This window comes from Schistocerca piceifrons, chromosome 10, assembly GCF_021461385.2.
Source record: "Schistocerca piceifrons isolate TAMUIC-IGC-003096 chromosome 10, iqSchPice1.1, whole genome shotgun sequence".
NCBI lineage: Eukaryota > Metazoa > Arthropoda > Insecta > Orthoptera > Acrididae > Schistocerca > Schistocerca piceifrons.
In genome coordinates, this window is record NC_060147.1 from 85,585,324 (window position 1) to 85,612,335 (window position 27,012).

Below are 27,012 nucleotides of genomic sequence, written 5' to 3' on the forward strand. Positions count from 1 at the left end.
TATTCCTTAGTTATTATACGTGCCCTAGTATGTCTACAACTTTTGTTCAGGTTCTCGTCACAATAATCTTTAATGAACTGGGACGAGAGCTTAAGGAACAGGTGTAGATGTACCAGGGCACGTATAACAACTCCAGAATACTGCATCCATAATGGCTACTTACTAGCCGAAATCTGGATCTGCTCTAGTAACACTACAATGGAAATGACAACACTTTGCTGCCCATTACCATTTCGAAAGTTATATCACAGTCGCAGAGTGCATTGCATTTTGCTAATGGAAGGTAGTTTGATGGTGTTGAAATACTGCCACAGAGTGATGTCTCGACTCGGCTAATAAACTGAGAAGATTTCATCATTGAAATTTGCCCAGAAAGCTTACAGTCCGACCTAATACAATATTCTGATAGTTACAAAGGCCATCATCTGCTCAGTTCTGCAACTGTTCGTACCCATTCAGAAAGCCTGCTGAATAAAATGTGATAGTGGAAAGATTGCAACCGTGTTGGTTGGTTGGTTTTTTGGGGGAAGAGACCAAACAGCGAGGTCATCGGTCTCATCGGATTAGGGAAGGACAGGGAAGGAAGTCGGCCGTGCCCTTTCAGAGGAACCATCCCAGCATTTGCCTGGAGCGATTTAGGGAAATCACGGAAAACCTAAATCAGGATGGCCGGACGCGGGATTGAACCGTCGTCCTCCCGAATGCGAGTCCAGTGTGCTAACCACTGCGCCACCTCGCTCGGTGCAACCGTGTCAACCCGATCCAGATGACTTCTTTAGCCACTTGATCATCATGGACAAGTGCTGTGTGTATCACTATGACAAAGCGGCATAGGAGCAAAGTAAGCAGTGCAAACATGTGGATTAATTAATACCGAAAAAGGCGAAGACACAAATATCATCAGGCATGGTGATTCTGAGACTGCCTTGGGGTGATGTCAACAGAGTACATTTTATGGTGCAAACCATCACAGGAGCATAATGCCAAAACCTCCTGACATTATGGCAGGCTTTCAAGACAAAGCACAGCAGGAATCTGTCTGAGGAGGTGGTTTTGCTCCACGACAAAACCCCTGCTCATTCTCCTGCTTTTTTTGGGCTATCAAATTTTGCCTCCCATCTTTTAACAACCTGACACCCTGTCCAGTGAACTGTTCTTTCCTAGAAGGAAGAAACCACAACACAGCAAGCATTTCCAGAATGACAAAGAGGTGATTTTAGAGGTGGAGCATTTCCTCAACAGTCAAAGTGCAGACATCTACAACAAAGGTCTGCATCACATCAAGGACTCACATAGTGATTTATTTATATTTATAGAAAATCAGCTAAATAAATGTGAGTGTAGTTTCAAGAAATTCTGGGGATGGAATCAACTCCTGGTGTAGTTATAATTTAACCACACACAGCATGGAAAAGATTTTGGGGTTGTGTTCAGTACTTGAAATAATCTGTAAATCACCGAAGGTGACTGCTGGGCTGATTCGTCTGAGAAGGCTGCCTCATTTTTGTCTAATTCCATATTAAGTAAAATCTAGTTCCAAATGATTATGATGGCATTTAGATGGGCTGATTTCTGGTTTTGTATATGTAGATGTCTGCTTTGAATGATCGTACCTGTCATATCCCTGAAGACCGCCCATCCCTCCCACATATTTAACACAAATATGACATGAATAAATAAATGCAGGGAGCCATATCAATTACTGGAAACAGTTGTGATGAATGCATATTCATTTGAAAAATACTAAGAAATTGTGAGACAAACATTGAAGATCACTCATATAAAGCAAATTTACCTACAGGAAATGAAGTGTGTAAGCTCACTGGTCATTCCAAGAAAATCAAGGTATGTATTACTTCTTTACACAAACATTTCTCATATAATCATAAATACATTAAAATTAGACAAAGTTCTGTTTATGTAGCTGTACACACACCAATCACAAAAAGGAACAGTAAGAGTGTGAAACCATACTAAAAAAACACTAAGTATATACAATAATTTTAGGACTACAAAAGCTGGTATTTTGGTAGCGTCCATAGTTATTTTAATGGTACAAAAAATGTGTATTTCTTCTGAAAAGACTTCATGGCATTTCCTACTACACAATTTCATACAATGAACTGATGCATGGATTGTAAACATGAAGCTCAGTGAAATGCTTATGGTAAAATATCAACAGTAAGTAAGTCAAGGCAGTTTAGAAGTCGTAGGAAAGAAACCCCTGAAGCAAATTGAAAAGGCAGTCAAAGCGCATGCAGGTGCCAGAATGCATTAAACTTACTCTTTCTCCGGAAAGGTGAAGGTGCAGTCTATGTTAGCTACAGATTCAAATTCCAGAATTATAATTGACATAAAATCAATCATGTTGCAATGTGGGTCCAGAATTCTGAAGGCCCATATTTTGTGCACTACGGAACAAGGTTGAAATGCAATGAACACTTTGCACTAGTCAACCCATACAACATCAGTTACGGTACTATCTACTACCTACTGGATTTAATGGGCGAACAGACTGAGCTAATTCTAACACGATTTCTCTTAGTCAAATTCATGCCGTTTACTACAGAGAAATATTTGAATCTCCAGATAGTTGTAATATATAGAGATCAGTCAACACAGGCCACACGTTGGACTACATTTCATTACTCACATGCTATAGATCTCATGGGATGTGGTGTCTGGGGTATCTAATGGACTCAAGGGTTTACATTACGTTGAAGTGCTATACAATTAAACGACTTAAATTTGTGAAACGTCATAGTATTACAGTACGTAGGAACGCTCATCGCATGCACAGTTATGGAGTTAGTAACAGCATTCAATGTTACTCTGGAGTAACATAATTAAAGGTGGTTCGCTCATACTGTGTGTTGCAGAGTTCATGCAATAATGTTATATATAACACCCCCTCTGTAATTTCATGGATAGCACACTTCAATATTCAACTATAAGTAATTTACTGCTATTCCCGGAAGATACATGTAATATCAACAAGATGGACTGCCTATATTATCAAATAACAGAACAAAAATCGATGAGCAAAGGTGATATAAAATAAACTGATCCAAATGTGCAATCTGAGGCACTGGTATTAAAGTTCTACACAACACATACTTAAAAAGAGACGGGTACTAAAGTTTAAAAACATTTTTCGAGAGACGGGTACTAAAGTTTAAAAACATTTTTCGGTGAATGTACGCTAATTAGGGCTTAACATCAGATGGTGTGGCCGGAAAATTACGAAATCATCAACACCAAAATCAGTAATACATAATTTTACCGGCAAACGTTTTTGAAGTTGAGGTTAGGTCATGTTTATAAACATAACTATTGTTTGTAAACAAAGGCGTTTTCGATGATTCACTTGTGGTATTGCATTCTTCAGGAGAAGTTAAAACTAATTGTTACCATTATTTCGATGTATTGTTTTGGTGACGATGCTCCGACCCGTTCACCTGTTCCAGCTGACGGCAAGATGACACCAACTTCGAACGAAATCATTTTGCCTATTGTATGACAGTACTTCTTTCTGGTGAATTGGACTTACTCCTGGGGGCAATATTCTATGTGTTAAAAAGGCTACATTTCCTACATAAACTCACAAAATAAACAGAAGGAAGCTATACTATAGCTCAAAACAAACTACCCCTCCTTGCCACCCATTTCGTAACACACACAATCGCCATTTTCGTTCGTAATCGAAGTCTGGTTAAACGAATATTTTTTTTACAAAAAACTATTAATATGGAATTGCATAATTACAACGTTGTCGTCGGATAGCTTTTCTTTGCACTATTCGCGGCATTTTTTATTTTTATGTTTTTAATCAACAAAATAACTCTTCCAGCTGCAGTGAAAACATCTTGTCCTGCGGTGTTTTGGGACACCTTTCAAAATTGAACGTCATGTAGTTGTTTCGTAAAATTTTTACGATGTAATTTGATGTTAAATCGAACTACTTTAAACTTTTTTATCTCTGGATAGGTTAACTGAGGGAACGGTAAGCATGTTTTCTCATTTCTACATTAGCGGATCTTCACACTATTGTAGCCTTACGCTAACCTCCAATTGAATGTTAGTTTATAATAACAACTAGGAATTTTGCTCCCACTGACATCAGAATCGCGTCTTTGTAGCCTGGTATTTGGAAGCTTTTCGCTTCTTGTACAAGGAACGTTTCGAGTCGCGCGCCAGTCCAGTATATATTTTAACGCAAGGAACGCAAGCGAACCAGTTGCTTTCTCTGAAGTGAACTCAAGATGGCAGAGAGTAAGGGTGCTTTACTTGCTAAATCGGTGCAAAAACATGCGGGAAGAGCGAAAGAAAAGGTGAGTTTCCAATGACAATATTTATTTCGCCTTTTTCGGTTGGTGTTCTTTCTAAATCATAGAGCTTTTCTTGCTGTGATCGCAAAACCTCGAAATAATGAGACTATTACCAAAAGCGGAGTGGTCGGCTGCTTGTGTAAGCATACCGAATACGACAGTGCAAAGATATAAAAATACGTAGTTTGCGCGTCTGTCAATATCACATGCGAACAGCTGACCGCAGGCGCGCTACATAAAATACTGTTATTCTAAGTTTTATTTTATACCATTACTCTGTGTATTAAATAACTTCTTGTTATGCGTAATTTAATTAAATCATGTGACAGAGGACTAATTTTTCCCGTTGTATTGGAGAAGCAACACCCACTTGTCCTGGATGTATGAAATGTAAAAATAATACAGCTAGCGCGACCAAGAGCACCGGCGTGTATTCAGTTTCCTAAGGTTATTTATATCCTGTCTAAAACTAGCTTAAAATAAAACAGTGGTGATTTTGAAGTAATTATGGTGTAGTGGGCGTCTTAACACGATCTTTAACAATAGTGACTCCCACTTTTTTTGTAACTGATAACAATGCTTTCTGAGATTTACGTAAATTTATCTCGATTATGTCTTTAAAAAAACGAAACGTTAACCGCGAGAAAAATGAGTAATTTACTTTTTAACTTAGAAAATAACCCAGACAACCTGAATCCAGATAAAACGCGAGTTGTTAACTTTTTAACTTCTGATGCATTCATTTTCTTTTCTTCCAAGTGTCAAGTGTTAATACGAATAAGGATCGTATTGTGTGTTTAATTTCATTTTTTTCGCAATGCTTTGTTGCAGTTGTGCAAAGAAGAGTGTACGTACATACCGTTAAATCTATGTTTCGAAGCATTTCCTTAATTGTAATTTATTCACCTTTCATAAGGCAAAGTAAAAGAGCCAATTGACGCGCAGAGAATGCAGTTAGGTCGACAAGATGTTAATTGGAGCCTAATTAAAATGACCTTATCGCACTTTTCTCCATGTAATGATTGTATTTTTATTACATTTTGTATTACGTCTTTTGAACAAGAACAAGTGGGTGCCCGTTTTTCTGTGTTTGACACGCATGGCCTTGTCTAAAATGTCGTCTTCTCTGTGATAACATAATTCTGCATCGAAGATTCAGTATTATTGTCCGCGGTATCGTGTTTATTTTGGAAGTGTGTTTAAAAGTATGTCGTACATGGTCATTTAATTTTTTGTGTCCGTCGAGTTGACTACAGAACATATACTAGATCTGTTCATCTTCTTGTTGGAGTTTTTTAAAAAAAATATTTTTACAATTCTGTTAGTATGTGTGTGTAACCGATTCCGGAAGTGATGTGTATCAACTGATGAAGAATGCCATCAGAGAACACAGTGTTGCTGTAGTTACGTCGGAGGGAATTCTTACTGTCTGAATATTTTTGACATCTCTCCATGTGAATTAGTTAATTTGTTGTGGTGTGTGTGTGTGTAAAATCAAATAGAAAAATGATTTTCAGTTTGCTGATGTATTTCAGGAATTCAGTGTTCGACTTTACGTTTACTGCTATACTCTGCAGGCCACCACCCTGCGGTGTGTGGCGGAGGTTACTTCGCGTACCTCGTGCTATGATAGTTAATTGTTCCATTCTCGAAACGTTTTTTCCTCTCGTTCCTTAGGGGGAACAGCAGGCCTTTTGAGAGTTTATTGTTTTTCCTTCTCGAATGGTGCACGGGAAGAACAGCCTTAAATAATCCTGCTTATGGGATTGCACTTTTCTGTCAAGATCATTTCACGAGACGGAGTAGTCTGTATTTCGAGTTTTAATAGCAAACCACTCTTTGACGCCCGGACACCTGTTCTGTAGCGTCTATCACTGCCTTATTGCAGAGATAAGAGGGCGTGGGAGAGGGGAGGGGGGGAGGGGTTATTTATATGGTGTGAATAGTATTTTTCCTTAGTGGGGGACGCTACGCTCTCAGTATCTTAAGAAGGAAGCGATCGGGTTCTACGGGCAATACGTTGTACATCGTTGGGCTTTTCTTCCTTCGCACATGAAATTTGTGGGAGACGTCGAGCGCCATAGCCTCTCATAGCGCATAGCGTATTAACGACGTATTTTATAGCACCACCGCCCTAACACCTCTTGACTCTTGGAAAATGAGTTTTATTTTAGAATGGAAAACTTGTCTCCATCAGTTATTCCTCTTTTACTTATCTAAATGTCAATCAGTTTGTCCGTTCAGCGAGTTGTGAATTACTGGGCTAATTTCGTTTCAACTCATTTTCTGTAACTTGGTGTAATAATTTGAATAGAACGATGTAAGTTACAGCCCACACTGGGATTACTACTTTGCACACCAATGATTTATTAAATGTATTATAATAAGCTTCTTACTCATATACCAAACGCCTTCTCGAATACCGTATTCGTAACTTTATTCCTGAAAATTAGTTTGACAGCAGAGACAGCGGCTCAAGTGATCTTCCTAATCGATTGGATTAGGAGCAAAATACACCACCAAAATAAGTCGTCCATGTCGCGTTCCTAGACAGAAATAATTAGATCGAAGCCAGGGGAGATGCCATTACATATTTTTTCTGCGTATATACCAGTTAAAAAAAGCCTCATTCGTTACCAGTTCGGTTTGTACGTATGGTGAAATAAGGGCTAAAGAAAGTGGATAAAAGGATGACCGTCGGAAAGTAAGTGAATATATTGTTTCCAGAAGTTCCGTCAATATATTAGTGAAATGAAATAATTTTTTAAATTATTAAATAATTTAATTGCAGTGATGTATAAACAAAACAATATTGTATGGTAGGCATAAACCGTAGGAAGTCGAGATGTTGTCAGTTGACTGGCTTTGTATGCGGGGGAGGGGGGTGGATATTCTAGTTCCCCGAACATCCTGATGGAAGATGTCCCGTGGGTTCTCTAAATTACTCCAGGTAAATACCAGATGGTTCCTACGGTAGGGGCACCGCTGACTACCTTTTCCGTCCCTGTTAAATTAGATCTGCAAAAATATGTAAACGCCAGTGTGCAAGAATTTTTTCCCACCGTAATATCACGATATACCGAGTATCCTTGTAAAAGTGTATTACTACCGTACTTCAGCAAGTACTGTATGGGAATGCACCAGATGATGATTCTTCTCATTCGGTAGCGCTTTGTATGCTCTACGGTTTTGGTTCGTTCCGGTTATCATTGGACAATCCATTCCGCTAGCGAAAATCCTATTTATAACCAATCCGCAAGAATGTGAATGTATGCTTTCCCGGCGTATACAGCTGGTGAAGAGTTCTCGGGCTTCCAGTAGGGTGGCGGTCTCTTCAGACTGCGACGTTTCGACGAGTGACATACTCATCATCATGATGAGTATGTCAGTCGTCGAAACTTCGCAGTTTGAAGACGCTGCCACCCGGCTAGAAGCCCGAGAACTCTTCACCAATCCACAAGAAATTTTCACGAAATAGCGATTGTCTGAATGCTACCTCTCCCACCTAGCTATGTTAACAAACTTATAAAGAGTTCAGTGTGTCCACCGGACATTATCCACCCATCAGACATCGAATAGAAGGAATTATATGAATTGTTTAGTATTGTGATTAGATGACTCACGCAATAATGGCGCATGTGAAACTTGCGCCCAGCTCTTTAAATATTTGGGCATACTGACATCAGCAACACAATACATTTACGCCCTAATGAAATTTTATTTAATTATTTTTGCCTAAAGAGCATACAGCCACCTTACGAAGTTTGTTGTCAACAACCACAGTTCGAAAATGATCGCATTCATAAATCGCTTTCCGGCCAAATGTTCTTTTAACCTAGGGAACAGGTGATAGACACTGGGTGCCAAGTCAGGACTGTAGGGTGGGCGGGTGATTATGTTCCACTGAAACTGTTGCAGGAGAGCAACGGTTTGCTGAGCGATGTGTGGGCGAGCATTGTCATGGAGAATGTGTACACCCTTGCTCAATATTCCTCTTCACCGGTTCTGAATTGCCCGTTTGAGTTTCTTCAAAGTCTCACAGTACCTGCCAGCGTTAATTGTCCCAGCGATTCAGCTCCGACGACGAGGTGAAAGAAGAGGTGCCCTCATCTCGTGGTCGTGCGGTAGCGTTCTCGCTTCCCGCGCCCGGGTTCCCGGGTTCGATTCCCGGCGGGGTCAGGGATTTTCTCTGCCTCGTGATGGCTGGGTGTTGTGTGTTGTCCTTAGGTTAGTTAGGTTTAAGTAGTTCTAAGTTCTAGGGGACTGATGACCATAGATGTTAAGTCCCATAGTGCTCAGAGCCATTTGAACCTTTTTTTTGAAGGAAGAGGTTCATAACTTTCTGAACAGCATGGCGGCGAGCTGGTATGACATGGGCATACAAAAACTGGCACAGCGTCTACAAAAATGCATCGACAGAAGTGGTGATTATGTCGAAAAATAACTAAATGTTCAAGCTGTAAACTGATGTAAACCATTGTAGAAATAAACAGGTCTATGTAGTAATAAAAAAATTGGTCTTACTTTTGGGATTACCCTCGTATAATACCAGAAGGAGAAATTGATGGTTTGAATCATCAATCGGCCTTCTTGTGTGTTAAAACCCAGTGATATAAAGAATCTTGAAATAACAAATAAGATCTGGATTTTTACGTACTATTACATAGTAAAACATGCATGCATTCGTGTAATATCATCATTAAACACGCATAATGAGACACCAAAACAAAAACATGCGGTATCAAAATTCAGTTGTATAATTATTTTTACTTTCTTCTAATACAGTAAACAACAACAAAATTTCTCCAAATTTTCTTCCCTCAGGCTCATGCTTTTATCGGAAAATATTTTTGTACATAGAAAATGATCTTGTAGAGACATGTTGGCGACACATATCAAAAGTCAGAGGAATCGACGCGAGTAATTAATTACTTCGGGGTAAAGTAATTACAACCTTTCTATGTCGAAAAGTGACAGGTGCATACTTAAGTGAAGAAATTTCGGACAAGTCAGATTAAGTTGAAAGTAATTTTTTGGCTACAAAGTATTTTTTATAAACTCAAAAATCAGCTCTTGCTTCGATAACTTTGTTCATCTTATGTTTTGCTACACAGATTTTTTTAACTCTTCAATAAACGTCAGAGATTCAACCACTTACTTCCAACTTTGCTGTTGCCGCAGGCAAATACACACTATTTGATTTGATGTAAATCACGTCTTTCTTCAAATCTGCTTTCTTGAATGGTACTGGCAGCAGCGTTAGGCTTTTAAATGGATGTTAGCAAACAGATGTCAATTTCAATAATTTACGGTCCCCAACCGACGTAAATTCATCAAAATTAGCCCAGTAAAAGACGGCAGCACTTATCCATGTTTCCCATCTGATTAAAATAGATTGTGGTGGCAAACCAAAATTTGGCAGTATATCTCTAAATGCGGCTACACGGACAGGTGCTTTGCAGAAATCTTTCAATACGAAAAAAAGGAATACTACGCATGCCTTAATTAATGCGTCAGAGTTAACAAACCTTTTTAGTTTGTGCGGCTATTCACTTTGCTTGTAGAGGACATCAGCATATACGCATTTTCATGTTTGAGACGTACCAGTACTGTTTCAGCATAAGAGCAAAACATATAACATACTTGTGTTGGGGTTAAATATTTTACTTTCTTTTCCGGCCTTTATATGCGGTGCACCATAACTTAACAGCAGAACCTTTTTTATTTAAATTTATTGATCCGACTACTACCAACATCAACCGAGACGAACTGGTCGCTTGAGCTCACTCGCGCGGAGTGGCTGCGAGGTTTGAGGCGTCATGTCACGGACTGCGCGGACCCTCCCGCCGGAGGTTCGAATCCTCCCTCGGGCGTGTGTGTGCGTGTGTGGTGGTGTGTAAGTCTAGGGACTGATAACTTAAGCAGTTTGCTCCTTTAGGAATTCACACACATTTGAACATTTTTTTGAAGTTTAACAAATTTCGCGAAATTACTCCTGTTTTGCACTTCTGGCGTAATTCATATGAAGAAAACAATCAATAAAAGGTGCTAACTTGGAAGTTATTGCAATATATGCACGGAGTCCGGAGAAATTGTATGCATTATAAATCTCTAAATTGTTTCCGACGTTCCTCCGTTTGGCCTTTGCTTCTGTTGCTTTAAACATATGTAATTAAACGACGATTATTTAATGTAGGCAACGGAAGTAAAGAGACACACAATTTTTATCATCAATTTGTTACAAATATGAGCATGCTTCCTGAGTTGCAACAGAGAGTGATATCGATTTTCACTTTCGTTTATTTCCTTGATTTCATTTTTCATGGTGACGAGTAAAATAACTCGACAGCAGAGATGTATGTCTTGCTCAATTGAGGGTGTGGTCTGTGGAAAAAGATACGGAACGAGAAATCAAAATTTACGTGAGGCGTTCAACAAGTAATGTTAGAGTATAATGACTTTTCTGGAGACTAGAAATCTACTCCGTAGGAATCAGCATGGGTTTCGAAAAAGACGATCGTGTGAAATCCAGCTCGCGCTATTCGTCCACGAGACTCAGAGGGCCATGGACACGGGTTCACAGGTAGATGCCGTGTTTCTTGACTTCCGCAAGGCGTTCGATACAGTTCCCCACAGTCGTTTAATGAACAAAGTAAGAGCATATGGACTATCTGACCAATTGTGTGATTGGATTGAAGAGTTCCTAGATAACAGAACGCAGCATGTCATTCTCAATGGAGAGAAGTCTTCCGAAGTAAGAGTGATTTCAGGTGTGCCATAGGGGAGTGTCGTAGGACCGTTGCTATTCACAATATATATAAATGACCATGTGGAGAACATCGGAAGTTCACTGAGGCTTTTTCCGAATGATGCTGTAGTATATCGAGAGGTTGTAACAATGGAAAATTGTACTGAAATGCAGGAGGATCTGCAACGAATTGACGCATGGTGCAGGGAATGGCAATTGAATCTCAATGTAGACAAGTGTAATGTGCTGCGAATACATAGAAAAAAAGATCCTTTATCATTTAGCTAAAATGTAGCAGGTCAGCAACTGGAAGCAGTTAATTCCATAAATTATCTGGGAGTAGGCATTAGGAGTGATTTACAATGGAATGACCATATGAAATTAATCGTCGGAAATGCAGATGCCAGACTGAGATTCATTGGAAGAATCGTAAGGAAATGGAGCCCGAAAACAAAGGATGTAGGTTACAGTACACTTGTTCGCCCACTGCTTCAATACTGCTCACCGGTGTGGGATCCGTACCAGAGAGGGTTGATATAAGAGATAGAGAAGATCCAACGGAGAGCAGCGCGCTTCGTTACAGGATTATTTAGTAATCGCGAAAGCGTTACGGAGATGATAAACTCCAGTGGAAGATTCTGCAAGAGAGACGCTCAGTAGCTCGGTACGGGATTTTGTTCAAGTTTCGAGAACATTCCTTCACCAAGGAGTCAAGCAGTATATTGCTCCCTCCTACGTATATCTCGCGAAGAGACCATGGGGATAAAATCAGAGAGATTAGAGCCCACGCGGAGGCATACCGACAATCTTTCTTTCCACGAGCAACACGATTCTGGAATACATCTACATTTATACTCCGCAAGCCACCCAACGGTGTGTGGCGGAGGGCACCTTACGTGCCACTGTCATTACCTCCCTTTTCTGTTCCAGTCGCGTATGGTTCGCGGAAGAAATGACTGCCGGAAAGCCTCCGTGCGCGCTCGAATCTCTCTAATTGTACATTCGTGATCTCCTCGGGAGGTATAAGTAGGGGGAAGCAATATATTCGTTACCTCATCCAGAAACGCACCCTCTCGAAACCTGGACAGCAAGCTACACCGCGATGCAGAGCGCCTCTCTTGCAGTGTCTGCCACTTGAGTTTGCTACACATCTCCGTAACGCTACCACGGTTACCAAATAACCCTGTGACGAAACGCGCCGCTCTTCTTTGGATCTTCTCTATCTCCTCCGTCAACCCGACCTGGTACGGATCCCACACTGATGAGCAATACTCAAGTATAGGTCGAACGAGTGTTTTGTAAGCCACCTCCTTTGTTGATGGACTATATTTTCTAAGGACTCTCCCAATGGATATCAACCTGGCACCCACCTTTACCAACAATTAATTTCATATGATCATTCAACTTCAAATCGTTCCGTACGCATACTCCCAGATATTTTACAGAAGTAACTGCTACCAGTGTTTGTTCCGCTATCATATAATCATTTATTTATTTTTTATTTATTTATTTATTTATTGTTCCGTGGGACCACATTTAGGAGAAGTCTCCATGGTCATGGAACGAGTCAATACATGAAATTATAACACGATTGTAGAAACACATAAAATGAAACAAGTCGTTAGTTTAAATAAAGAAAATCAAGAATGTAACACTGGAATTTGCTTAATTTTTTATCTCTTCCAGGAGCTCCTCGACAGAATAGAAGGAGTGAGCCATGAGGAAACTCTTCAGTTTAGACTTAAAAGTGTTTGGGCTACTGCTAAGATTTTTGAGTTCTTGTGGTAGCTTATTGAAAATGGATGCAGCAGAATACTGCACTCCTTTCTGCACAAGAGTCAAGGAAGTGCATTCCACATGCAGATTTGATTTCTGCCTAGTATTAACTGAGTGAAAGCTGCTAACTCTTGGGAATAAGCTAATATTGCTAACAACAAACGACATTAAAGAAAATACATACTGTGAGGGCAATGTCAAAATTCCCAGACTATTGAATAGGGGTCGACAAGAGGTTTTCGAACTTACACCATACATAGCTCGAACAGCCCGTTTTTGAGCCAAAAATACCCTTTTTGAATCAGAAGAATTACCCCAAAAAATAATACCATATGACATAAGCGTATGAAAATATGCGAAGTATACTACTTTTCGTGTTGAAATGTCACTTATTTCAGATACTGTTCTAATGGTAAATAAAGCGGCATTTAGTTTCTGAACAAGATCCTGAACATGGGCTTTCCACAACAGCTTACTATCTATCCGTACGCCTAGGAACTTGAACTGTTCCGTCTCGCTTATAACATGCCCATTCTGTCTGATTAAAATGTCAGTTCTTGTTGAATTGTGGGTTAGAAACTGTAAAAACTGAGTCTTACTGTGATTTAGCATCAAATTATTTTCCACAAGCCACGAACTTACTTCATGAACTACATTATTTGATAATGTTTCAATATTACACACAAGATCCTTCACTACCAAGGTGGTGTCATCAGCAAACAGAAATATTTTTGAATCACCTGTAATACTAGAAGGCATATCATTTACATAAATAAGGAACAGCAGTGGCCCCAGCACTGACCCTTGGGGAACGCCCCATTTAACAGTGCCCCATTGGGACTGAACATCATTACCACTCTCAATATTGCGGAGGATTACCTTCTGCTTTCTGTTCTTAAAGTAGGAGGCGAACCAATTGTAAGCTACTCCCCTTACTCCATAATGTTCCAACTTCTGCAGTAATATTTTGTGGTCAACACAGTCAAAAGCCTTCGTTAAATCAAAGAAAACACCTAACGTTCTCAACCTTTTATTTAATCCGTCCAAAACCTCACAGAGAAAAGAGAATATAGCATTTTCAGTTGTTAAGCCATTTCTAAAACCAAACTGTACATTTGACAGCAAATTATGTGAATTTAAATGCTGCAGTAACCTTGTATATACAAGCCTCTCGATAACTTTAGCAAACACCGATGGCATAGAAATAGGTCTATAATTGTCAACATTATCCCTGTCTCCCTTTTTATAAAGTGGCTTCACTACCGAGTACTTTAATCGGTCAGGAAACCGACCACTGCTAAAGGAAAAGTTACAGATATGGCTAAGTACTGAGCTAATATACGTGGAACAATACTTCAGTATTCTGCTAGATACCCCGTCATATCCATGAGAGTTCTTGGTCTTTAGTGATTTAATTATTAACTCAATCTCCCTCTTGTCAGTATCATGGAGGAGCATTTCAGGTAACAGTCTCGGAACACTTTTTTCTAAGAGCGCTATATGATTCCCTGTTGGGACTATGTTTCTATTTAGTTCACCTGCTATATTCAGAAAGTGATTATTAAGTACTGTACATATATGCGACTTATCAGCAACACGGACATCCCCACTACGCACTGATTCTATATCCTCGACCTGTCTCTGCAGACCAGCCACTTCCTTTACGACTGACCATATGGTTTTAATTTTATCCTGAGACTTAGCTATTCTATCTGCATACCACATACTTTTTGCCTTCCTAATAACTTTTTTAAGCACCTTACAATACTGTTTGTAATGGGCTGCTGCATTTAGATTTTGACTGTTTCTAACGTTTTGATATAATTGCCACTTTGTTCTACAAGATATTCTTATTCCTTTAGTCAGCCACCCAGGCTGCCTGTTTGTGCTAGTACCCTGTTTTAAACGTTCTAACGGAAAGCAACTTTCAAAGAGCACGAGAAAAGTCTTGAGGAAAGCATTATATTTATCGTCTACTGTATCAGCACTATAAACATCTTGCCAATCTTGTTCCTTGATAAGGTTTACAAAAGTCTGTACAGCAACTGGATCAGCTTTCCTAAAAAGTTGGTAACTATATTTAACATGTGTTGAAGCACAAAAATCTTTTAGACTTAAAATTTGTGCATCATGATCTGAAAGGCCATTCACCTTTTTGCTAACAGAATGCCCTTCTAATAATGACGAATGAACAAAAATATTGTCTATGGTTGTTCTACTGTTCCCTTGCACTCTCGTTGGAAAGAATACGGTTTGCATAAGATTATATGAATTAAGGAGGTCTACCAGCATCCTTTTCCTTGCACAATCACTTATACAATTAATATTGAAGTCACCACATATAACTAACTTTTTGTGTTTCCTATAAAGTGAACCAAGAACCTCCTCTAGCTTTAGCAAAAATGTTGTGAAATCGGAGTCTGGGGATCTATAAATAACAACAGTAAGAAGTTTAGCTCCACTAAATTTAACCACACCTGCACAACATTCAAACACCTTTTCAGTGCAGTACTTTGAAACATCAATTGACTCAAATGGGATACCGTTTTTCACATACATGGCTACTCCCCCACACCGCAAAGAGCTCCTAGAAAAGCTGCCAGCCAACCTGTATCCTGGTAAAGGAAGCCTCTGAATTATCTCCTTATTTAAGAAGTGTTCAGATATACCAATAATTTCAGAGTCAACATCTATAAGCAGTTCACTAACTTTATCTCGAATACCTTGTATATTTTGATGAAATATACTAATTCCCTCATTAATCGGATACCCAAGCTTTGTAGAAAGTGGTTTCTTTGTTAGAGAGACTTCCCTTAAGCAGGAATACCTATCAGCTGACTTCAATCTAAAAAAGGTACAGCTCTAACACCCACAACTACCGGAATTTTCCCATGAGTGATCCCACCACCCCCACCTATGCTGTCACCTATAAGTTTTGCCAACCTCCCCTTCCCATACCTGTTGAGGTGCAGGCCATGTCTAGTGAAACCCGTCCTACTGATAGACTCCACCGACACCACTGAAATGTGACTCATGCCTTCTGTCATCAGCGCACCCCCAAGTCTCATGTTATTACGCCTGACGGCTATATTAAGATGAGGCCGATCGTGACGCTGAAACAGTCCCACGAAATGCACATTCGTGTTGCCAGTCTGAGTGGCTATCTTTTCCAGGTCACCATCTATGTCATACTTCCCATCCCTATCAATACTATTACCAGCCCCACCCACAATCACTACCTGATCCTCTTTAGTAAAATCCCTACATAACCCCCCTATGTTAAAAGTCACCTGAGCCAATCCTGCATTAGGCTTCACAATGCTGGTGACCTGGTACTCACTCCCCAAAACTTCCTGCAACTGCTGGCCTACACCTCTACCATGAGAACTACCTAACAGCAGAACCTTCTTCTTTCTCTTAGACTTTGCAACTGTCCTAGCCACCGTAACTGCTGAGGTCTGCTGCATACTTCCTACATCTACAGCTACTAGAGATTCCTCTCCACTAGACTCTGACAGTTGGTCATATCTATTACAAACACCAATAGTAAAGCTATCTGAAAATCTCCTTCTCCTAGCAGATCTCTTGCCAACAGCCAGCTCCCATTCCCCAACCCCCTTCTCCCTCCTCATCCTATCTAGCTCCTCCTGTGCGTTTTTCAACTGCACCTGAAGGGCACAGATCTTACGCTCCTGCTCCTCTATCAACTTACTCTTGCTACATAACCTGCAGTTCCAGGAGAGGATCTCACCAGAATGCCCACTGGCTTCCCCACTGCATTCCCCCCAGTGAAAATACTTCGAACAAGTCTCACACCGCAATCCACTACTCACGAACCTACGGCAAAGCCCACACTTCTCACTCATGGTAAAATTTTACAATTATTGAAACAAGAAAACAACTTTATCTAAGTTCCGCTACTACAATAAGAAGATGTTAAAAACTGACTACAATTATCACAAACTTGCTCTACAAGGGAAGTAACTACTATTATTGAAAGTATTAATCAACAACAAATGAGAATATAACAAAATACTAACACAGAAAGAAAATCAAACGTCTAATGACAGTAACGAAACTGAAAGCAGTTCGCAAAAATTTCTTCTGAAGTTATTTCACCGGAAAACACCAAGAACACCGGTTGAAGACCACTAAAGTTCCTAAATAAAATACTATACACAAACAATTAATTAGTACTTAGCTTTCGATGCGCCGCTACAGCTGCAACTGGTCAGCGCGGAATGTAAACACGGGTAAGAGGTTAAGTTGCTCGATACGAAACACTCACAAATATCAGGCCACAACACACGAAATGCAGAGGTGAATGAAGAAACCACTAATAAGTCACTTATATAGTAAATATTATCACAAAAACAGTTAAAATATATATCTGAAAACTAAAAATAGATGAAAACTTAGAGAGCGATCTCACACGCAGTCACGCGCTTATGACGTCATACAATAAAGGATCCTTATTTCTATGTATTCGCAATACATTACATTTATCTATGTTAAGGGTCAGTTGCTACTCCCTGCACCAAGTGCCTATGCGCTGCAGATCTTCCCGCATTTCGCTACAATTTTCTAATGCTGCAACTTCTCTGTATACTACAGCATCATCCGCGAAAAGCCCATGGAACTTCCGACACTATCTACTAGGTCATTTATATATATTGTGAAAAGCAATGGTCCCATAACACTCCCCTGTGGCACGCCAGAGGTTACTTTAACGTCTGTAGACGTCTCCCCATTGATAACAACATGCTGTGTTCTGTTTGCTAAAAACTCTTCAATCCAGCCACACAGCGGTCTGATATTCCGTAGGCTCTTACTTTATCAGGCGACAGTGCGGACCTCTATCGAACGCCTTCCGGAAGTCCAGGAAAATGGCATCTACTTGGGAACTTGTATCTAATATTTTCTTGGTCTCATGAACAAATAAAGCGAGTTGCGTCTCACACGATCGCTGTTTCCGGAATACATGTTGATTCCTACATAGTAGATTCTGGGTTTCCAGAAATGACATGATACGCGAGCAAAAACATGTTCTAAAATTCTACAATAGATCGATGTCAAGAGATACAGGCCTATAGTTTTGCGCATCTGCTCGACGACCCTTCTTGAAGACTGGGACTACCTGTGCTCTTCCCCAATCATTTGGAACCTTCAGTTCCGCTAGATACTTGCGGTACACTGCTGTTAGAAGGGGGGCAAGTTCTTTCGCGTACTCTGTGTAGAATCGAATTGGTATCCCGTCAGGTCTAGTGGACTTTCCTCTGGTGAGTGATTTCAGTTGCTTTTCTATTCCTTGGACACTTATTTCGATGTCAGCCATTTTTTCGTTCGTGCGAGGATTTAGAGAAGGAACTGCAGTGCGGTCTTCCTCTGTGAAAATAGAAGGGAGAACCGACAGAGGTACTCAAGGTACCCTCCGCCACACACCGTCAGGTGGCTTGCAGAAAATGGATGTAGATGTAGAACACATTTTTTTCTGAAAGAAAGTTGGTTTTATTCAATATTCCAATACGCTATATTATTCCCCACTCTTTTGGCTGCAAAACCTTATTTTTCAACAAAATCTCCGTTCAATGGGACGACTTTACTGGGAGAACCTGTATGCCCGCTTGATACCCCTCTGCTGGTCGACGTCACAGTAAACGTCGACCTCTTAATCAACGACATACTGCTTCCCACGGAGTGCATCCTTCATGGTCCAAACAGATACGAGTCGGAAGGCTAGCAACCCAGTGGGCACAACGTTTGAGTACCCCGACTAATGAACAAGTGTGTCAGCACTACCAAGAGAGACGTCCAGTTGAGCAGCACGGTGTTTGATTGTGATCCTTCCATCGCCCCAAATGAGGTTGTCGGCACGTTCCAACACTGCAGTAGTCACAGCTGTGAGCGGGCGGCCTGCATGCGGGATATTGGACAGGTTTGCGTGACCTTCTTGCGATGATAGCAGACGCCTCGCCCAACGAATCACCTTGCTTTTGTTCACTTTCAGCTCTCTAGGGCATTCTGCAAGCGGGTGCGAATATCTACGATGCTCTGGTTTTCCGCCAAAAGAAGCTTAATGACAGCTCTGTTCGGATCGCACCTCCGTTATAGGACGCCATTTTGGATTTTACGTATAGCGCTGCCACCTATTGAATATTCATGAAACTATTGGAGCTGAGGCATTTTTTTCAACCGAAATCGGCCGAGAAAAAACGTGTTACCCTACCTATCGAAAACCCCTCGTGTAATTTGTTCCGCCAATGACTTGCGTACTGTCTTTAAAAGCCAAGCGGACTGCGCTTCAGACTGCGCCTGTGTGAAGGTCAGCGGGAGCCAAGGTCGAGCCGGATGCAGTAGGACTTTTTTAGTCCCAGCTCAGCGGCCACATTACTTGCTCGTGAGTAGGCGTTTTGCAGCTTTCATACTGCACGTAGCTGTTTACGATTTTGCCATTTTTCACATAGAAATGTTTTGTCGTGGTTGTGTTCTTCAGTCATTCGTGTGAATCAGTGCTCCACTCTGGTCTAGCCACCCCCCGCCCCTTTTTCCTCTTATACATATATACATATATACACTACTGGCCATTAAAATTACTACACCAAGAAGAAATGCGGATGAAACTTCCTGGCCGATTAAAACTGTGTGCCGGACCGAGACTCGAACTCGGGAGGTCCCGAGATCGAGTCTCGGTCCGGCACACAGTTTAAATCTGACAGGAAGTTTCATATCAGCGCACACTGCGCTGCAGAGTGAAAATCTCATTCTAAAAAATATTCATTTCGTAAGTTAAATTCAATATCTTGCTTAGAAAATATTTCTCTTAGAATGGAACTTTCGTTTGCGGTAGATAATAATGTAAATTTATCATCACCTATGAATAATGAGAGAAGGAAAATGAATGGATTAGTCAGCTTCTATCTTCTCTGCCCTTTCACTTTGTAGTCTTCACGTTTTTATTGCATTGTACGCCGTGTAACATTCGCGATATAACTGCGAAAATAAAATAAAAAAAGGTGAGTTATTCGGACTAACTAATGCTTAACATTCACACTCCAGTATAGTTAGATTCAGATTCGCAGTGCAGCAACATTGCTATGGTACGTCGACCTGTCGAAAATAATCCATTCGAAATTATAAGAAGCGACAAAAAACTTTTTGGTATTAGGAGGAAGGAAGAAAATCGCAAAGAAGAGTATTTTACGATTTAACGTGGACGCCGAAATGTGCTATATTTGTATAAAGCAGGTTGTCCCGGCTCCTACACTGTTGGCAACATGCTCGCATTTCGATGTGAATGACAATACTGTTGCCGAAAGGTCTAAAAATATCTATCGAGCAATCTAGCAGCTCTTAGCTTCTTCTTTTGCCAAATGTCAGCTGCAGGGTCGTGTCAATTAGATCTTCGATTTTTGCCTGTGCCAAATGTTCAGATTCAAAATTAGGCTTTTCCATGAAGCTCAATTTGTTGATTATCTGTCAAATGAAGTCGTGTTGCTCAAACGCCAGGTTAGTGACCGTAAACTCTACATAAACGAGTGGGAAAAATTGGTTCAAGTGGCTCTGAGCACTATGGGACTTAACATCTGAGGTCATCAGTCCCCTAGAAGTTAGAACTACTTAAACCTAACTAACCTAAGGACACGTCCATGCCCGAGGCAGGATTCGAACCTGCGGTCGCACGGTTCTAGACTGAAGCGCCTAGAACCACTCGGCCCCTCCGGCCGGTAACGAGTGGGAAGTGTGCAGCGCTAATCCTATTGAAAAGATACTCGCGGAAAGAATTACTCACAAAAAACAGAAAGTGCAAAGTTAAAGGGCATTTCACCTGTTTGTGACAAATATTACAGAAAGTGATAATTCCCTGAGGAGAAAAAAAAAGACGAATTCGATTGAATGACGTGCAGGAAATAAACAGTTTAACAAAGTTCAATTTTTTTAGGGAAGTAATTCTTTAGATTTTATTTTCAGGTGCCATATTTTTAACCTTCTTTCGCCCTCAAGGAAACGGAAATGTGAATAGCGTAGTCGCCAAACGTAAACGAACTTGCACCTAGCGAAGTATAAACACATTTCTGCTTCTTGACGAAAGTGAGAGCATGTATCAATGACATCACTCACCAGCGATTGTCTAGAAGCTTAGATATTTAGGCGGTCGTGCCTTACATTGCAGTATACGGAGGTTTTTGTTTTTGTCGTGAGTCTTTTGACTAGTTTTATATGGTCCGCAATGAATTCAGCATTTCCATCTCACGAGTAGCACTTGCAACCTACTTCCTCATTTATTTGCTTCCTGTTCTGTTTTTACCCGCTGCAGCTCCCTCTAATAGCATGGAAGCTGTTCCTTGATGTCTCAACAACCTGTCCCTTCTTCCTGTCAGCGTTCTCCACATATTCGTTTCTGCACCGATGCTGTAGAGAACCTCCTCATTCCTTACCTTATCAGTCCATTTAACTCTCAAAATTCGTCTGAAGCACCAAATTTCAAAGGCTTCGATTCTCTGCTGTTCTAGTTTTCCCATTCTCCATGTTTGACTGCCATTCAATGCTGTGATCCAGACGTACAGTTTCTGAACTTTCTTCCTGAAATGAAGGCCTATATTTGGTACTAGCAGCCTTCTCTTGGCCGGGAATGCCCTTTTTGGCAGTGCTAGTCTCCTTTTAATGTCTTCCTTGCTCCCTAGGTTGCAGAATTACGTAACTTCGTCTGCTCCTTGATCCTCAATTCTGATAAGTTTCGCGGTGTTCTCATTTCGGTTACTTTTCATTACTTTCGTCTTCCCTCGATTTACTCTGTCCATATTCTGTGCTCATTAGACTGTTGATTCCATTCAACAGATGTTGTAATTCTTCTTGGCTTTCACTGAGGATAGTAATGTTATCAGCGAATCTTATCATTGATATCCTTTCACCCTGAATTTCAGGTACACTGTCGAATCTTTCTTTTATTCCTGTCATTGCTTGCATACATCCCTGCCTTACACCCTTTTTAATTGGAGCATTTCATTCTCGGTCTTCCAATCTTGTTGTCCCCTCCTGGTTCTTGCACATGTTGTATGTTATCCATCTTTCCCTATAGCTTACCCCTATTTTTCTCTGAATTTCGAAGACGTCGCACCGTTTTACTCTGTGAACGCTTCTTCGAGGTCGACAAATCGTATGAACGTGTCTTGATGTAGTTCAGTCTTGCTTCCACGGATTTAACCGCGGTCAAGCGCACGGTTGGCTGATGAACACAAAATCTGTACCCAGGTGAGAAGTTCGCCCAGCTGATATGTGACCAACTACGAGGTGGAATCCAAAATTTTCGGGACTGGTGCTGCCACCTGGAAAGTAGGAGTAGTAGATCTTTGCACCGCTAGGTGGCGAGAGCTGCATATCTGATGAGTCAGTGTGCAGAGTGGCATTCAGCTGGTAGGACGTGTTGCGTGTCCACAGTGATTTCCGTAATACTCTGTGTTTGGTGTGTGGCGATTTTACGATTGATCTGCGAACACAACAGTGAGTGTAGGGGGTTGTGTGTGTGTGTGTGTGTGTGTGTGTGTGTGTGTGTGTGTGTGTGTGTCAAATTCTGTGCGGGAAAAGTGCTACGGAGACCTTTGCAATGATTCACGTGGGTTGTGGCGGAGGTTCGAGTCCTCCCTCGGGCATGGCTGTGTCTGTTTATCCTTAGGATAATTTAGGTTAAGTAGTGTGTAAGCTGAAGGACTGATGACCTTAGCAGTGAAGTCCCATAAGATTTCACACACATTTGAACTCTTTTTTTTTTTTTTTTTGATTCAACTGGACAAAGCAACAATCGTCCCACTGGAAGAGCCCGGACTCTCCAAGACCCAAAAACGCAAGACAGGTGAAGAGCATGATCATCGTTTTCTTTGACACCAAGGGAATTTTGCTCGAAGAATTCGTCCCACCCAACCAGAAAGTGAATTCCACATACTGTGATGTTTTGCGACGGCTCCGTGAAAACGTGTGGCGACGACGGCCAGAACTTTGGCGTCAAGGGAACTGGCTGTTGCTTCACTACAACGCGCCCTGTCACACGTCCTTGCTCACCAGGACCTTTTTGGCAAAAAGCAACATGGCGGTTGTACCCCACCCACCGTACTCACCAGATTTGGCATCTTGCGACTTCGCGCTATTCCCAAAACTGAAACTCAAGTTGAAAGGCCATCGGTTCGACACTCTAGAGAGGATTCAAGAAGCATCGCTGATGGTGATACGCACCCTCAAAGAACAGGACTTCCAAGAAACGTTTGACCAGTGGCGGAAGTGATCAGACCGGTGTGTACGTGCACATGGGAACTACTTGAGGGTGATGGTGACCATTAGTCCAAAGGTAGGGTTTTCAACAGATGGCAGCACCAGTCCCGGAAATTTTGGATTGCACCTCGTATACTTGCTCTAGCGGCAGGGAAAGCAGGTTATATTCTGTTGGGTGCCAGGTCATATAGGGATGCCGGGAAATGAACAGGCTGATCGAGCTGCCAATGAGGTCTGCAGAGGACAGGATGTGTCACAGTGTCCTGTTCCCTTAGAGGCTGTCGTTCCTGCACTAAATAGGAAGCTCACGCAGTTGTAGAATGAGGAATGGCTGGCGGTAACGGACAATAAGCTGCGGTTGGTGAAGTCAACCATCCAGCTGTGGCATTCATCCCATAGGATGAACTGACCCCCACACATCTTAGAACTGGGCACTGCCCTCTTACACATGGCTTTTTACTACGGCGAGAGATCCCCCGTTTTATGATGCTTGTGGCGTGCAAATCTCTGTGCACCGTATTTTGACAGAGTATACAGGGTATTACAAAAAGGTACGGCCAAACTTTCAGGAAACATTCCTCACACACAAAGAAAGAAAATATGTTACGTGGACATGTGTCCGTAAACGCTTAATTTACATGTTACTTCTCATTTTAGTTTCGTCAGTATGTACTGTACTTCCTCGATTCACCGCCAGTTGGCTCAATTGAAGGAAGGTAATGTTGACTTCGGTGCTTGGGTTGACATGCGACTCGTTGCTCTACAGTACTAGCATCAAGCACATCAGTACGTAGCATCAACAGGTTAGTGTTCATCACGAACGTGGTTTTGCAGTCAGTGCAATGTTTACAAATGCGGAATTGGCAGATGCCCATTTGATGTGTGGATTAGCATGGGACAATAGCGGTGGCGCGGTACGTTGGTATCGAGACAGATTTCCAGAATGGAGGTGTTCCACAGGAAAACGTTGGAAGCAATTGATCGGCGTCTTAGGGAGCACGGAACATTCCAGCCTATGACTCGCGACTGGGGAAGACCTAGAACGACGAGGACACCTGCAATGGAAGAGGCAATTCTTCGTGCAGTTGACGATAACCCCAATGTCAGCGTCAGAGAAGTTGCTGCTGTACAAGGTAACGTTGACCACGTCACTGTATGGAGAGTGCTACGGGAGAACCAGTTGTTTCCGTACCATGTACAGCGTGTGCAGGCACTATCAGAAGCTGATTGGCCTCCACAGGTACACTTCTCCGAATGGTTCATCCAACAATGTGTCAATCCTCATTTCAGTGCAAATGTTGTCTTTACGGATGAGGCTTCATTCCAACGTGTTCAAATTGTAAATTTTCACGATCAACATGTGTGGGCTAACGAGAATCCGTACGCAATTGTGCAATCACGTCATCAACACAGATATTTTCTGTCAACGTTTGGGCAGGCATTGTTGGTGATGTCTCGATTGGGCCCCATGTTCTTCCACCTACGCTCAATGGAGCACGTTATCATGATTTCATACGGGATACTCTACCTGTGCTGCTAGAGCATGTGCCTTTACAAGTACGACATGACATGTGGTTCATGTACGATGGAGCTCCTGCACATTTCAGTCGAAGTGTTCGTACGCTTCTCAACAGTTTCGGTGTCCGATGGATTGGTAGAGGCGGACCAATTCCATGGCCTCCACGCTCTCCTGACCTCAACCCTCTTGACTTTCATTTATGGGGGCATTTGAAAGCTCTTGTCTACGCAACCCCGGTACCAAATGTAGAGACTCTTCGTGCTCGTATTGTGGACGGCTGTGATAATGCGCCATTCTCCAGGGCTGCATCAGCGCATCAGGGATTCCATGCGACGGAGGGTGGATGCATGTATCTTCGCTAACGGAGGACATTTTGAACATTTCCTCTAACAGTGTTTGAAGTCACGCTGGTACGTTCTGTTGCTGTGTGTTTCCATTCCATGATTAATGTGATTTGAAGAGAAGTAATAAAATGAGTTCTAACATGGAAAGTAAGCATTTCCGAACACATGTCCACATAACATATTTTCTTTCTTTGTGTGTGAGGAATGTTTCCTGAAAGTTTGGCCGTACCTTTTTGTAACACCCTGTATTTTATGACGTGATGTAAGGCCAGAAGCAAAGTCTGAGGGGATCTGCCCTCTATTTTAGCTGCTGATGACATGCGTGTGACTAAAGTTTTAAAGTTTTGCAATGTGCCTGGACTCTGGCCTAAGCGTTTAGGCTGGAGGTTTTGCTGTGTTGCAAAATGCCTGGCTCACCCTTTTTTGCTCTTGGATCATCCAGCCACGTCCATCTAATACTATATTTTAATTCCTTATACCTCTTTTTTCCTGTTCAGTTGGTGTTTTAATAATGGCGCAATACTTCGTTGCATGCTTGTGTGTGGGTACGCACATAGTTTTCCAACATTTTTTATCTTTATTTTCTGTGCTGTTTTATAGACACTGAAGCGTAAAGGAAACTAGTACAGCCATGGCTATTAAAACAGAGATGCAAACAGGCAGAATATAGCGCTGCGCCCGGCAAAGCCTATGTAAGACTAGTGTCTGGCGCAGTTGTTCGATCGGTTATCGCTGCTACAATGGCAGGTTATCAAGATTTAAGTGTGTTTGAACGTGGTGTTATAGTCGGTGCGCGAGCAATGGAACACAGCATATCGGAGGTAGCGATGAAGTGAGGATTTTCCCGTATGACCGTTTCCCGAGTTTACCGTGAATATCAGGAATCCGGTAAAACATAAAGTGTCTGACATCGCTGCAACCGGAAAAAGATCGAGGAAGAATGGGACCAACGACGACTGAAGACAATCATTCAACGTGATAGAAGTGCAACCCTTCCGCAAATTGCTGCAGATTTCAATGCTGGCCTATCAACAAGTGTCAGCGTGCGAACCGTTCCACGAAACATCATCGATATGGGCTTTCAGAGCCGAATGCCCGCTCATGTACCCTTGATCACTGCACGACACAATGCTTTACACCTCTCCTGGGCCCGTCAACACCGACACTGGACTGTTATGACAGCAAACATTTTGTCTGGTCGGACGAGTCTCGTTTCAAATTGTATGGAGCGGATGGACGCGTACGGGTATGGAGACCTCATGAATTCATGGACCCTGCATTTGAGCGGGGGACTGTTGAAGCTGGTGGAGGGTCTGTAATGATGGGCGTGTGCAGTTTGAGTGACATGGGAACACTGATACGTCTAAATACGTCTCTGACAGGTGTCACGTACGTAAGCATCCTGTCTGATCACCTGCATCCATTCATGTCCATTGTGCAATCCGACGGGCTTGGGCAATTCGGGCAGGACAATGCGACACCCCACAAATCCGGAATTGCTATAGAGTAACTCTTCTGAGTTTAAGCACTCCTGCTGGCCACCAAACTCCCCAAACATGAACATTGTTGAGCAGATCTGGGTGGCTTGCAACGTGCTGTTGAGAAGAGATCTCCACTCCCTCGAACACTTACGGATTTATGGACAGTCCTACAGGATTCATGGTGTCAATTCCCTCCAGCACTACTTCCGACATTATATGGAGAGGGTATCTGTTCTTTCGGACATGTCCGAAAGAACAGATACCATCTGTGACCATGCAGCGCCATAGAAAGAAATGATAATTAAATTAAGACACTGCTGCCGACAGGCGTTGATATACATCAACAGGGAAAATGTGTGCTCCCACCAGGATTCGAACCTGGGATCTCCTGCTTACATGATAGACGCTCAATGCATCTGAGCCACCGAAGGCACATAGGGTAGTGCGACTGCAGGGATTTAGCCCTTGCACGCTCCACATGAGACCCACATTCCCAACTTAATGCCCACATACTACATACGTAGTGCCCCTGCCCACTACCAGACATTAGTCGAGT

General features: G+C 41.8%; 2 protein-coding genes across 3 annotated transcripts in view; one reads left to right on the forward strand and one right to left on the reverse strand.

Annotated features, from left to right (window-relative positions):
• Positions 1-3,664, reverse strand: part of LOC124719070 (D-ribitol-5-phosphate cytidylyltransferase-like) — a 61,897-nt gene extending 58,233 nt beyond the window's left edge. Inside the window, exon 1 of the mRNA XM_047244752.1 lies at positions 3,412-3,664. Coding sequence (XP_047100708.1) covers positions 3,412-3,504 — 93 coding nt within the window. The 5' untranslated portion in view covers positions 3,505-3,664. The remainder of the gene's footprint in view (positions 1-3,411) is intronic.
• Positions 3,665-4,207: 543 nt separating this feature from the next.
• Positions 4,208-27,012, forward strand: part of LOC124718646 (myc box-dependent-interacting protein 1) — a 446,366-nt gene continuing 423,561 nt past the window's right edge. For both annotated transcript variants that reach the window (XM_047244274.1, XM_047244275.1), the window contains exon 1: positions 4,208-4,331. In XM_047244274.1, coding sequence (XP_047100230.1) covers positions 4,263-4,331 — 69 coding nt within the window. In that variant the 5' untranslated portion in view covers positions 4,208-4,262. The remainder of the gene's footprint in view (positions 4,332-27,012) is intronic.